Source organism: Acanthisitta chloris, unplaced genomic scaffold (assembly GCF_000695815.1).
Source record: "Acanthisitta chloris isolate BGI_N310 unplaced genomic scaffold, ASM69581v1 scaffold27940, whole genome shotgun sequence".
In the NCBI taxonomy this organism is placed as follows: domain Eukaryota; kingdom Metazoa; phylum Chordata; class Aves; order Passeriformes; family Acanthisittidae; genus Acanthisitta; species Acanthisitta chloris.
The window spans coordinates 1-13,295 of record NW_008652682.1 but is presented as its reverse complement, the minus strand read 5'-3'; the positions used below and the strand labels follow the sequence as shown (position 1 = coordinate 13,295).

Genomic DNA, 13,295 nt, shown 5'->3' with positions numbered 1-13,295 from the left:
TTCCCTACTTAAAATGTCCTTATCTCAACCTGTGAGTTTTTCTAGCTTTTACCCTTCTGATTCTCTCCCCAATCCTGCTGGAGGGCAGTGAGGAAGCAGCTGCATGGGGCTTGGTTGCTGGCTGGGGTTAAACCACGACACCTTGTTCTACTGTTTGCCCCCTTAAGATCTCTTGCTTACGGCTTGCTTACGCAATGACTGCAAACACTGTTCTGCATTTGCATTGTTTTACACCCAAACAATTTATTAAAGGGAAGAGGAGAGTGAAGTTGGAATAATGAAAAAAGTTAATGCCTAAAGTCATTCAGCTGTTTGAGACAAATTGTGCCACAGAGAAGCTCATGGTGTTATACGTGGAGTGTTTTGTTGTGTGAATCTATCTCATTGGCTGTGAACATTGATATGGTCCACTGCAATCTGAAGCACAGATGTACCCTGAGGTTCTAACAGTCACTTGAACTTGATGCAAGTTTGTGCTGTTGCCCAAGGCAGAAATCTAGTAGTTGTTTTCTCCTCTGTTGCCTTTTGTACAAAGACAGTAACAGAAACATTAGGGGATTTGCAGCTGCAGGATGTGTCAGATCTGTGCAAGGACTGATTTGTCTGAAATCCAACCATTAGTTATTAGGGCACTGTGATAAGTTGACCCTAGGCAGCAGTGAAACCCCCAGCCAGCCACTCACTCACTTCCCCCCAGTGGGATGGTGGGAGAATAAAAAGGGTAAAAGGGGGAAAATCTTGTGGATCAAAATAAAGGCAGTTTAATAGATGAAGCAAAGCTATATGTGCAACCAAAGCAAAATAAGGAATTTGCTGGCTGCTTCTCATCAGCAGGCAGATGTTTAGCTGTTTCCAGCAAAGTGGGACTTCATCATGCTCAATGGTTACTTTGGAAGGCAAACATTACAACCCCAAATGTCCCCTCTTTCTCCTTTTCTCCCAGCTTTTATTGCTGAGTGTGATGCCATATGGCATGGATTATCCCTCAGGCCAGTTGCCTTGGTTGTGTCTCTTCCCAGCTTCTCACACATCCCGCCCTACTTGCTGGAAGGCCAGAGTGGGAAAAAGAAAAAGGTTCTGGTGCTGTGCAAACATTGCTCAGCAGTAGGTAAAACATCGTTATCATCTGGTTTAATCCCAAATCCACAACATAGCACCATTCCAGCTGCTCTGAAGAAAGTTAGCTCCATCCCAGACAGACCCAGTACAGTCAGTCCCGAGCTGCATCAGATCTCCATTCCGACTCCTGGAGTTACCATATGGGAAGCAGTGTGTGCACAGTTGTGTAGTGGAGGAACAGAGGAGAAAGGGATCAGCAGTTGAGTGTGGAAGGGCAGGACTGAGTTTTTTGGTTGTGGGTTTGTTGTGGGTATTTTTGATGTGGGTGGGGTGGAGAGTGACGCTGCCTTTAAATTTATGTCTCACAATGCACCGGATAGTTTTTACACTTCCTAAGTAGTATCAGGTACTTTAAATTTATGTCTCACAATGCACCAGATAGTTTTTACACTTCCTAAGTAGTGTACATTGCAGGTATCAAAGGTGAGCATAATTTCATGTCTGGTTCCATGAAATCAGAATTAGCTAATCTTTCCTCTCTGTATAGTTTTGCAGGGCTGAGCTGTGTCCTGGTGTTAGGGCTTCACAGGCTTGCTTGTAATTATGCTTACCTCATGCATTATTTTGCTTTTTAAAAAAATAAATAATTTTGCTTTAAAAGCAGTTAAGTAGTTAAAAATACCATTAAAACTAATAAAGTACATGTATTTGTGACCAGGAAAGAGACATTTAAGGATATTTACATTAAAGAATTGTGATAATCAGGAGTTGGATATAATAAAGACACATGAACATTCAATACCTCACAGTTACCCTAAAGTGCTTTGTAGATAATAAAACCAAAGTTTAATATTAGAAGGTTATTAAGTATAGGAAGAAAAATATAAGAGTGTTTTAGAAAAGTTTCCTTCATTGCAGGTTCACAGTTGTGGTCAAAATAAACGATGAAAAGTACGGTGAAGGTGTTGGTAAAAGTAAGAAAGAAGCAAAAGCAGTAGCAGCAAAAAACACATGGGAAATGATTAAGGCACAGGTGAGTAAATGGTAGGATGAAGGGTTTCTTTGGCTAGTAAAGGTTGAAGATGAATATCTAAAGGTAGATGAGAAAAACTCAGTGTTTTCTTTACTATGGAAGAGTTTCTAGTTATTTGTCTTTGTTCTGTCTTATTCAGTGCTTTTCTGCTTTTTACTACTGAAATATTTTCCTTATTGTTCTACTACAGATTTGATATGTAATATTCTGAGTGTTTCCTCCTCAAATGTGTTTGCCTTTGCTAAGCTGCCTTGGTATATCCAAAGTGGGCAGTGGACCTTTTTCATCGTGACTACTGTTCAGTAATTCAGTGTCTTCAAAACTCTTTGCAGGGCAGTGCTCAGTGTGTCTTATCACTCAGCTCATAAAATTGCTTATTTTCACTTGCTCTGATTCATCTCTATTTCCATGTCATTTTATTCTTTATGGTATAGCGGGTTATATACTCTATCCTTCCTTGATTATATATGAGTTTGAATTTTGCTGCTCAATTTTCTGCCAAGTGTTTTGTGATAGCCATTCTTCATTTTGCAAAATAAAGCCATGCTTTATTTTGAGTGAATTCTTTCCTTACCTGTTTCCATATGTTTCTTTTTTATTTTGTCACCATCATTACTTTAACACAATCGCTGAATGTTTGCTAATATATTATTAGTGCAGCCTAATCATGAGACAGCTGAAAAGTCTTGTTTTCCCCTCTTGTACATTCACAAGAGCATTTGCAGCCCTTACTAAATGGCAGCATCAGCAGCATCCTGCTGCCTTCCCTTCTTCACAGCTCCTTCCCTATCTTTTCCTAAAAGAGGTGGAAGAAGACATGGTGAGAGGTTGTTAAAGACATTGTTGTAATACTTGGAAAACTGGTTTTACATTTCCTTCAAATGTAATAATTTAGGGTTGGGATGTCTGTCCTTTGCCACGAGGAACTCTATTAATGCAAACTTGGGATTTCTTCAGAGTATTTTGAAATGCTGTCAAACCTTGCAGTTATATTAGTTCTTATGCACTGTTTATCTTCATGATTTATTAAGCTTAAGTTTTTAAGTTACCTATTTTGTTTGTTTTATAGTCAGAGAGTCCTTCAAATGCACAAGTTGCAGAATTAATGACAACTCAACCAACCGTATTACCTGAACCAGACGGAGACTATGTCAGCCTACTAAATATTTTCTCACAAAGGAAGTCAAAAATAGTTGATTATCCTAACAAAAGTACTGGAGAAGCCCATGCTCCCATGTAAGATGTACCTTTTCTTCCTACTTCCTTCTAATACTTCGTTGCATTTACTAATGCTACCATTAGTCACCCTCAGTTGTGTTAGAAGAATCTATAGAAATACAATAAAAATTCAGAGGTTATCTGGAGAATATCCAGTGGAGAGATATTAAGGTGGTTAAGGAGCTGGAGGATACAGAGAGTTCTGAGTTTGCTCAGCTAGGAGAAAAGATGGCATGGTGATAAAATGGTAGCCAGAGCTAAAAATTGTCAGCTGTCTTGGTTGTAGCTCTGGCAACTTTGTGGACCTCTGGGGGTGTGTTTTGGAGACCCCTAGAAGCCTAGTGTCAAGGAGAGCCTGTTTGCATCTCTTCTTGTATGTACTGCAGTCTGTCAGTTGTAGAAATGTTCCAGTTAATGACAAGTGTGGCATGATGAAGGATAGCTACATATTTTAACTCTCTTAACAATATGTGCTGTCAAACTCCTCTCTTACCCTGCAAAATCAGCCATTTTAAAACCCAAACTGCAGATAATTTGTGACTGTGGGTGGGTATGTATATGATGCTGTAAGGATTTCAGCCTTAAAAGGTGCTAAATATTCACTCTCTGAAAGTGGGTTATCTTGAAGACACGTCAAGTTATAATTAACTACCATTATAAACTGGATTCAAGATACACATCTTGAAAATATTCTATATGTTTCTGTTCTATAATGTCAAAGTGTTTAAAATAATTAAACTAACACGTCATATGGAATGTAAGACTTTATTTCCTGTTGTATTTTACAGTTTTTTTTGTAACTGTACAATTAATGGTCATCTGTATGGAAGTGGTACTGGACCTACTCTAGCTGTTGCAAAACAAGCTGCTGCAAAAGAAGCGTACGAGAAGGTAAATAAGGAATGTTCTCTAACAGTGTGTGCTATATTTAGCCTCAAGACAGAAGTTTAGTACTTGTATTTTTTATCTTTGAACAGATTTCCTCATTGTATTTAAAAACATGTTCCATGGATTCCACTAAAGAGGGAAACAGTCTCTATTTTGGTGGGTTGATTGGGCTGCAGGATTCTGTTGGTAAAATTGATGTTGTGTTTCTATATTCAATGGCTGGATTAAAGAAAACTAACAGTTGATACCTCTGTGGTTTTCAGAATATGGTCTGATATGTTGTCATTCAAGGATGCATATATATTAGAATTTCTAAATCTTGACTACTTAGTATGACAATTGTCTTCTGTGTGAAGTGTTTTTGAGCTGGCTGGCTATGAACATAAGTCTATTACTGCCTTCTGTTGGATCAAAAATCTATTGTGAAACGTGAGGAAGGCAAAAGCAGGAGTCAGAATCAGCAGGACTTGCCTTCTGTAGTGTTGTAAGGCAGAGTCTAGTGAAGAAATTGCTGACACCATCCTCCAGAGAGCAGAACTTTTGTCTTCATGTTGGCAATTGTTATTTCCACATGTGCAAAAAATTATCAGAATTATTACAGTGATCCAAACCCACTTCTGAAATGTGCAGAACATATGAACTAACTTAAATGAAGTGTAGCTTAAAGTGAAAGATGGCAGTATGGGCGAGGGGAAAAATCTTTTTTACTTTAACTACTTTTAAAATTATTTGGCTCTTACTGTGAATTTTCAGTACTTCTTTTATTGTTGTTTTTAAGTTAACCATGTAATTAATGGCCTATTATAGCTCTAGGATCCTTCCTTAATACCTTCCTGTGTTGCAAGATCATGGATTTTTGCATTTTCATCAAAGTCTGAAATTTACTACCTCAAGCAGAACTCTGTACCAATTAGTCTAAATTTGGGGTGGGTTGGTTTGGTTTTAATTTTTATTAATTCTCAGCAATGTCTGTGTAACAAACAAAATGTGCCTGACAAAAAGTAGCAAAGCTCCAGTACTCCCAAATTTAAAAAAAATGGGGTTGGTTTGTTGCTGTTGTTCAAACATAAACCCTTAAGTTTTTCTACTTCTTCTCAGTAACAACGTAACAATCGTAGTTGTTGCCTTTAATGTTACATTTATGCCCTTATGACGTACAGGGAGACGTCTAGGAGGAAAGAAGGGCAAGAATCTCTACTAAATATTTAGGATTAATGGTTTTCATCAACCCCAATTCAGTTATACAGTAATTTTGCAGAGTTTTCATGCTGAAGACATTGAATGGTAATTTGCGCTGACTCAGATTTTCAGTTCTGCTGATTACATATGCCAAAGTCTACATATATCTCATTACAGGCAATTGCATATGCAGCAAATAATGAAAACATCTGCTTTTTGTAACTGCTCCTCTTATCCTGGTTTTAAACAGGATCCAGACTCTACTTTTCTAGTGTGTTTGTATGGTATGCTCACTGCAACAGGGCCCTGTGTTTCCCTCCTCTGTGAGAAACAATCCATATTTTGGTGGGTTTGTTGGGCTGCAGGATTCTGTTGGTAAAATTGATGTTGTGTTTCTGTCATTGGGCAGATGCCTTTCTTCTGCAGGGCTTTGAATGTGGAGTGCAATTAACAACTTCCACTTAGGACTTTGTAACCTTCCCTCTCCCCTCTTTGAGTGGTATCTTTTGCACTTCAGATTTTTGACATGATTTTGTTAAACATTCTTGATTTTTCTATTTTTTTTCAGGTGAAAAGTGAAGAATCTAATGGCAATTCTACATTTAGTAAAGATATCAATTCCTCTCAAGTGCCAACTCAGTCTGACAGGAAGTAAGTTGGGTTTGCTGCTAATGTGAGAACAAAATTTATTTACTAATCTTAGAGGGTCCTGTGATCTAATGCTAAATAAAATATGTCATGGTTTGTTTTATTGTAATATAAAGCCATTTAGTTTGAAGTTATATTCCTTAAACTTCAGCACAAAATTTGTTGTACTTGTAGAATTTTATTTGAGTCCATATGGGATAACATAAATTTTAGAGTTTTCTGATATCATATAAAATTAGAAATGAAGGAGTATATTACAAAATGTTGTTATTTTAGTAGCTTTCAAGCAGGAAGTTTTGTAGTTTAAATCAGTCATGACTGGTAAGGCTTTTTGGGGTTTTGCTTTTAGAAACTATGTATTTTATTTGTAATACTCCTTTTCTTGTGGCAATCGTTTTATTTATGATTGTGTTAATTTCACCTAATAATAGTGCATTATTTTTCACTAAAAGCAGCACTTTGTCTGACAACCCAGCTGCAAAGTTGGTAGAAAAAATGAAACACATGGCAGTATGTGAAACACCTTCACCTTCTAAGGTACAGTATGAAAATAATCTTCCTCATAATTACATTTTAGACCCAATAGGACAAGTTTCTTGTCAGAGTGTGACTTTGGTTTGCTCTTTTAACCGCTAAGCACTAGAAAACACATGTGCATTTTTCCTAAGAATATTCAGTACTTTCTTACTGTTAACCTTTAGTCATTTACTTCTGTACTGTGGACCCAGTTTATGGACTGCTGAACAAATGGGCAGTACTCTCAAGCAAGGGGATCAAGCTAAGCTCAATTTTTTCAGTGGGAAGAATGATAATGTTATATATACATAGCATACACAAAAAACTGTAAGCTAAGATATGGCTTCAGTCTTATTACACTGTTTATAAAAGGCATGAACATATTTATAGGCAAGTCCTAGATACATTCTCAGGCAGATTTTAAAACAACTATAATGAAAACATTCAGTTAGGCCTTTTTTTTTCTTTTTTCCATGTAGAGAAATGCACCGAGTTCTGCTGTGAAACCTGGAAGGTATGTGTTTATTTCTAGGTTGTTATCTCCTGTAAACTATATTGCAAATCACTTTCATGTTTCTATAGCTCCTAAAGAAATGCCAATATTGGGAGGTACATGGATTTTCTTGTCACATATTAGAAAAAACGCTCATTATAAATTTTTCTTTTGTACTTGCTCAAGAAAATTGGCAATTAATTTTGCTAGCAAGGAAGAGAAAAGAAAGATGTTGGATTCAGATGAAAGTTTGCCACATGTGGACACAGATACCAGAGAAGATAATGGAAGTCCGTACACTGTCGAAAAAACGTAAGAAGGATTTCTTTTTTCTACAATATTATTTGTATGCCAATTCGAGTTTGTAGATTTGTAGTCTCGATTTGCTTGTTTATTTATGATAGAATGAGGAAAAATACTGTTGTAAAAAGAACTTTCAAAGAAAATTGGTACTTGATTTTTTTTTTCCTGGAAATTTCAAATATAGTATAGAAACTGGCATGCAGTGGTATTTAATACTCACAACCAAGTGTCATTTCTGTGAAGATGTGAGGGTAATTACCCAACATGCTTGCAAGGGTCAATTTCAATTTCCCTTATTTTTTTAATCTTCAAGACTATGTAGACCTGTAGATTTGTCAGGTGATCCCTGTAGAGTGATATTTCAGCAGATGTGTTGTATCTGGCAGGATTATTTTTATATCCTGTAAATTTAATGTTAGGTATCATTAACTCTGCTTTTTTTTTTTTTTTTTAAGATTTCTTGTTAATTTCAAAAATATAGAACCTATTGGTGAAGGTGGTTTTGGGAATGTTTTCAAGGCAACGTCAAAGTGCGATGAGACAACCTATGCAATCAAACGAGTTGAATTCACGAAGTATGTATTGTATATTTACTTCTGGTTTTTGTTTTAGTACAACCTTAATCAATATTTTAGTGCTTTGTTTCATCTCTTTAACAATCCTAGGAATTTTTAAGCCATTTTCATTATTAATTGTGTGTTTTTCCTGGGAAACTGTTTTCTTTATTTCGAAGTGAAGCTGGAAATGGCATGCAGCTCTGTTACTTTTGGCATGTACTGGGATAATTTCAGCTGGAGCTCTAAAAATGTAGATTTGTTAAGTTCTGCTTTCCCTGAACACACTAGTGCTCTTGTTGATACTGCAAAATGTGTTTGAAGAAAACTTGCTGATCAATAAAACATGGAAAGCAACACTGTTACTTTTGACAGGTTACATGGAAAAATTACATATCAGCAATGTATAACAACTATAATTAGGGATCAGAGAAAAATCTAAATAATACATTTTGTGGTTTGTAATTGGAAAATGCTTTATATCTGACTCATGTAGTCATTATTCTCACACTGTGTTACTTGTCCTTCATAAATCTCAACAGAGAATTATGATCTTAACTTTTTCTAAAAGTAATTTTCTGTAACCAGAACCTAGTGGAGTATTTTATCAGCAGCTGAAAAAATTTCATTTAAGTAATTTATTCAACAAGTTGCAAGTTTTTGGAGATATGTATCCCTTAAATTGTGCAATGTGTACATTTCCCTTCAGCTTCTTGTGTTCTTTGCAAATATGTTATTTTCATTGGTGTTGCAATCCTGAGAACTGTACTATAAACATTCTAGCTGGTCTGCTGATGGGTTTGAACATACTTCCCCAGGCAATGTTACAACAACAAGTGCAGCCAAGTCTATTAATAGTTCTTTGTGAGTGTTTATGCTGACTTCTCCCTAACAAACTTCCTGGAAGTGAAAAGAAAACATGGGTGTTTGCTACATTGTGTTTGGCCACCTAATGTTGTTATGCATTGCAACTATCTACTCTTTGCAGCTTTTTTTTTTTTTTTGTGAGTGGGGATTTAATTTCTAATATGGTTAAATCATTTTTGCACTTTGAATAACTGAGAAACCTACTGGATGTCTAACTACAATTTTGAGCTTTGAACTTTTGTGAGGGAGAATAGTGTGTTCTGTTTCTAAATCAGTGTAAAACTGTCTGTACACTACTCCCTGCTATCATGTCTTTTATTTAACTTAGTATTTACACTGTAATAGGGAAAAGCCTTTTTTGTTTTTCTCCCTCCCCACCCCTCAATAGGAATGTAAAGCGTGAAGCAGAAGGACTTGCAAGACTCACACATGAAAACATAGTGCGGTATCACTGCAGTTGGAAAGGGTATGACCATATGACTTCTCCAGACTTGAGGTAACTATGAAATAGTAGTTTGCATCCACACACTTTTTTTGCCGTAGTGAATTCTGTGTTGTAAAATGAAAGGCTGATGATTGCTTATAAATTATTGCACAAATATAAATGGATACATGTGCTTACATACTGCTAGAAAAAAATTAGGCACTTTCCAGCATCAGGTTGTATGTAATTAAGTACAGTTATGTCTTGTTTTCCTTCATCGATAGAATACATTTTGCAATTTTCTGTTTCTCCTCTCTCATAGTATATGGAGCTTAGTGAATGCATAGAGGAGAGTAAGATTGCAGAACTCGTAATTTGAGGCTAGAATTAACAACAGAAATAAAAAAAATGTGTGAGAGCTGGCTGCCAAATTCCTCATCAGAAGCTTCTTATTGGTAGTGGGTACTGATCAGCTAGTAGCTCTCATAGATTTAAATATTTCTCTTAAGTTAGCTTTTTAATCATGATGCTTGAAACAGTTTTGGTTATTGACAACAGAAATAAAAAATTAAATACTCTTTCATTCAGAGGTTGCCTTTCAACACTAAGGCTTCGGGGAAGACAGTGGTGAGAGTTTTACTTGTAAATTAGACTTAACTTTTCAAAGCTCCTGTGGTAAGCTTTTTTCACTAGCTGTAAATTCATGCCATTTGAATAGGTTGCCACACTTACCTAGACCCATAAAATACTAATGGATTCAAAACTATGGTTGGCATGATATCTGTCCAGTGTGCTCAGTAAATGAGGAATAAAATGGGGAAAAAGAAATCTCATGTCAAAACCCAACCATTAAGATGTTGGAGTCTCAAAATGATGTATGTATTTTATGTTGAGCAATTATTGGGTGAAAGACAGAAAAAAAAAGTCCTTAAAGCTGAGGTCCCAGCCTGGAATTAGTGCCCTGAGACACTTAATGCTTGTTCTTTCAGTGCCTCAGTTAGTTTTATTCCCGGGCACTCAGATTACACTGTATACATAAGAAGTGGTGCCTGCTCCTCTTCATATTGTCCTTTCCCTCACCACCTCCAGCCTCAGCCTATCCTATGGGCTGTGGAGGTGGTTGAATATATTTAATCTAGATTTCCAGCTCTCAGAGGAGTTTTTCTAACTAGCAGACTGATATCAAAGATGGTCACTGCATTACCTTCTTAACAGGACAGAGTTGGAAAAGAATGTGATGATTTTGGTTAGGGGAGGAAGGCTGATGCTGTGTTTGTTGAACAGAATAGAGAATACCTGCCAGGGACTTGGAGCAGTTCCTAGAAGGCAAGATGAGAGCGAAGGACAGTGTTTTTCTTTCCTGTATAGGATGTGTCTCTGGGTGTGAGGGAAACAGAACTTGAGCACTCAGAAAACTTTCTGTGTAAACTAGGAAGTAAACAAAACATGAGGAATATTTCAGGGGTGTGTAGCAACTGAGCAGGGATTCTTTGGTTCGCAGTCCTATTTATTTTCATGTAATACAAATTGGTCTAGAATATTTTTTAAAATCAAGGGACTTGATGACTTTGTTTTGGGGAACTCCAAAAAAATTATTTGCAAAAAGTTTTTCTAAAGAAGAGGAACCTGAGGATCACCTGATGACTTGGGAGGAATTGTACCCTGCCAATTTTAATATGGTGTATAATTTTCTTTTGAAGCCAGAATTCAGACGAACTAGTTCATTGTCTTTTCATCCAAATGGAATTATGTGAACAAGGAACATTGGACGACTGGATTGCAGAGAATGGAAAAGACCGAAAGTATCATGAAATGGCACAAACCAAATTTTTACAAATACTGAAAGGAGTGGAATATATTCATTCTAAAGGGTTAATTCATCGAGACCTCAAGGTTAGTAGCATAGATATTTAAGAAAAAGAGAAAAATATAAAGATAGTACTTACTGGAATTTCAGAAAATGTTAAATTGTTGCAATCTTGGTTTAGTCTGTTATGTACCCTAGCAGTGTGTCTCTTTGGATATTGCTAGGGATTAATTTTTTTTCAGCAACTGGCTGGACCTCATCCTAAAATCAGAAGGTAAACAGGAGGATCTCAGAATGCAATAGTTCAAAAAATCAATACTCATCAGTTAACAGGTATTTTCAGTGTGCTACTGGGTGACATGACTACCTATTGGAAAAAGAAAAGTTGAGTCTAGAAGTTTGCTTTTGCCATATTGTAATGGAATAATTTATCTATCCTAATACATTCTGTGTTTGATAACAACATACTCTAGTTTTGTATCATGTATGCATAAAAATATTTGAATGCTACAGTTTTGGATAGAATTTCAGTCTCTACATGTGCACAATCTTAAGAAGATTTTATTTCAGTACAAGGATGACAAAGCCTTCAGGGCTTTAGTGTGGCAGCTACAGTGTTGCTTAGAGTTTTAAATCACTCACTTTGGGGAAAAGTCATTAGTGTGGTAGCATTCATAAAATCATAGGGTTAAGGAAACTTCCCTCTGGCCATTCAAGGAGGCACTCTGGCAGTCACACTCCCAACAGACTCTGACTGCCAGGATTGAAGTCCCTTCACAGCAGGTGTCTCCAGTGAGCTGACCGGGAGCTCTGCTTGACTCCCTACACATACCACTCACGGGCAGCCAGACCAGGTTTCCTTACCAGTTCGACCCCAGGTTTCCCATAGCAGAGTCTCAGATTCTAGTTCCATAAAGCCATTTAGTCATGGCACAGTTAGAGAGAAACAGCTCGAGCTGATACTTCCAAAGAGGGACACCTCCTCTCCCCCTGCCCCTGAGCAAAGGTCCTCTGGGCTTTTATACCCTCATAGTCTATACTTGTGATAGTCTGGGCTCTTCCTCCTCAGTTCTTGGCTCCTGCAGTGGCTCTTGAGTGTTCAGGCCTGGTGCCACAGGTCCCTGTGCCCTTTGTTATGCAAAGGGACAGTGCCAGTTCACAGCCTCTTGCCTGGGGCTCCCATCACCATGCACCTGCACTGAGTGTTTTCCTCAACAACAGAATCATTTAGGTTGGAAAAGAAATCCAAGACTGAGTCCAACTTTTGAGCGATCACCATGCTGTCAATTAAACCATAGCACTAAGTGCCACATCCAGTTGTTTCTTGAGTGCCTGCAGGGATGGTGACTCCATCACCTACCTGGGAAGTCCATTCCAATGCTTAACAACCCTTTTTGTGACGAAATTCATCCTGATGTCCATCCTGAACCTCATATGGTGCAGTTTGAAGCTATGTCCTCTTGTCCTGTTGCTAGCTGCCTGGGAGAAGAGGCTGACCAACACCTTACAACAACCTCCTGTCAAGTGTTGTAGAGAGTGACAAGGTCTTCCCTGAGCCTCCTCTTCTCCAGGCTGAACCACCCCAGCTCCCTCATCTGCTCTTCATGATACTCGTGCTCCAGACCCTTCACCAGCTCCACTGTCCTCTGGACTCTCTCCAGCACTTCAATGTCTTTCTTGAAGTGAGGGACTCAGAACTGGACACAGTACTTGAGCTGTGGCCTCACCAGTGCCAAGTACAGAGGAACAATCACTGCCCTAGTCCTTCTGAACACAATACTGCTGATACAGGCCAAGATGCTTGGCCACCTGGGCACACTGCTGGCTCATGTTCTGTTGGATGTTGATCAGCATTCCCAGGTACTTTTCCCCTGGGCCACTTTCCAGACACTCTTCCCCCAATGTTATACCACACAGATTCAGAATAATCTGCACTGGAGGAAAATTACACATACACACACCTCCCTTGCAATTTCATTTCCTAAAGAAATTTTATAATTTTTCTATATTCCACCTAATGTAGGTGAGGAAGATCTCATTATTAATATTACTCTTTTACTGAAAAGAAGGAATGTTTATCTTTGAGCAGCTATAATTTTCTGAGATACCCAGGTCAGCAGGATGTTACTGCAGATTCATCGATCTCCCACTAGTGGAACTTTTAAGAAATCAGTGGTGACTATCATGTGCAAGAGCATAGGGGCATAAGCAACACAACTCAGTTCCTGTAACACAACTAGGCCATCAAAGAAGACAATCTCAAAGAATATAAAATTTCTGTAAAATACAGCATTTCCTAAAACTGT

General features: G+C 37.7%; 1 protein-coding gene across 1 annotated transcript in view; it reads left to right on the top strand.

The window, feature by feature from the left end:
* Window positions 1-11,075, top strand: part of EIF2AK2 (eukaryotic translation initiation factor 2-alpha kinase 2) — a gene marked incomplete at its 3' end in the record, with an annotated part of 15,212 nt that extends 4,137 nt beyond the window's left edge. The window contains exons 2-11 of the mRNA XM_009078186.1: window positions 1,978-2,092; window positions 3,162-3,328; window positions 4,099-4,201; window positions 5,946-6,028; window positions 6,478-6,562; window positions 7,021-7,055; window positions 7,221-7,346; window positions 7,793-7,912; window positions 9,147-9,254; window positions 10,883-11,075. Coding sequence (XP_009076434.1) covers window positions 1,978-2,092; window positions 3,162-3,328; window positions 4,099-4,201; window positions 5,946-6,028; window positions 6,478-6,562; window positions 7,021-7,055; window positions 7,221-7,346; window positions 7,793-7,912; window positions 9,147-9,254; window positions 10,883-11,075 — 1,135 coding nt within the window. The remainder of the gene's footprint in view (window positions 1-1,977; window positions 2,093-3,161; window positions 3,329-4,098; window positions 4,202-5,945; window positions 6,029-6,477; window positions 6,563-7,020; window positions 7,056-7,220; window positions 7,347-7,792; window positions 7,913-9,146; window positions 9,255-10,882) is intronic.
* Window positions 11,076-13,295: the final 2,220 nt, after the last annotated feature.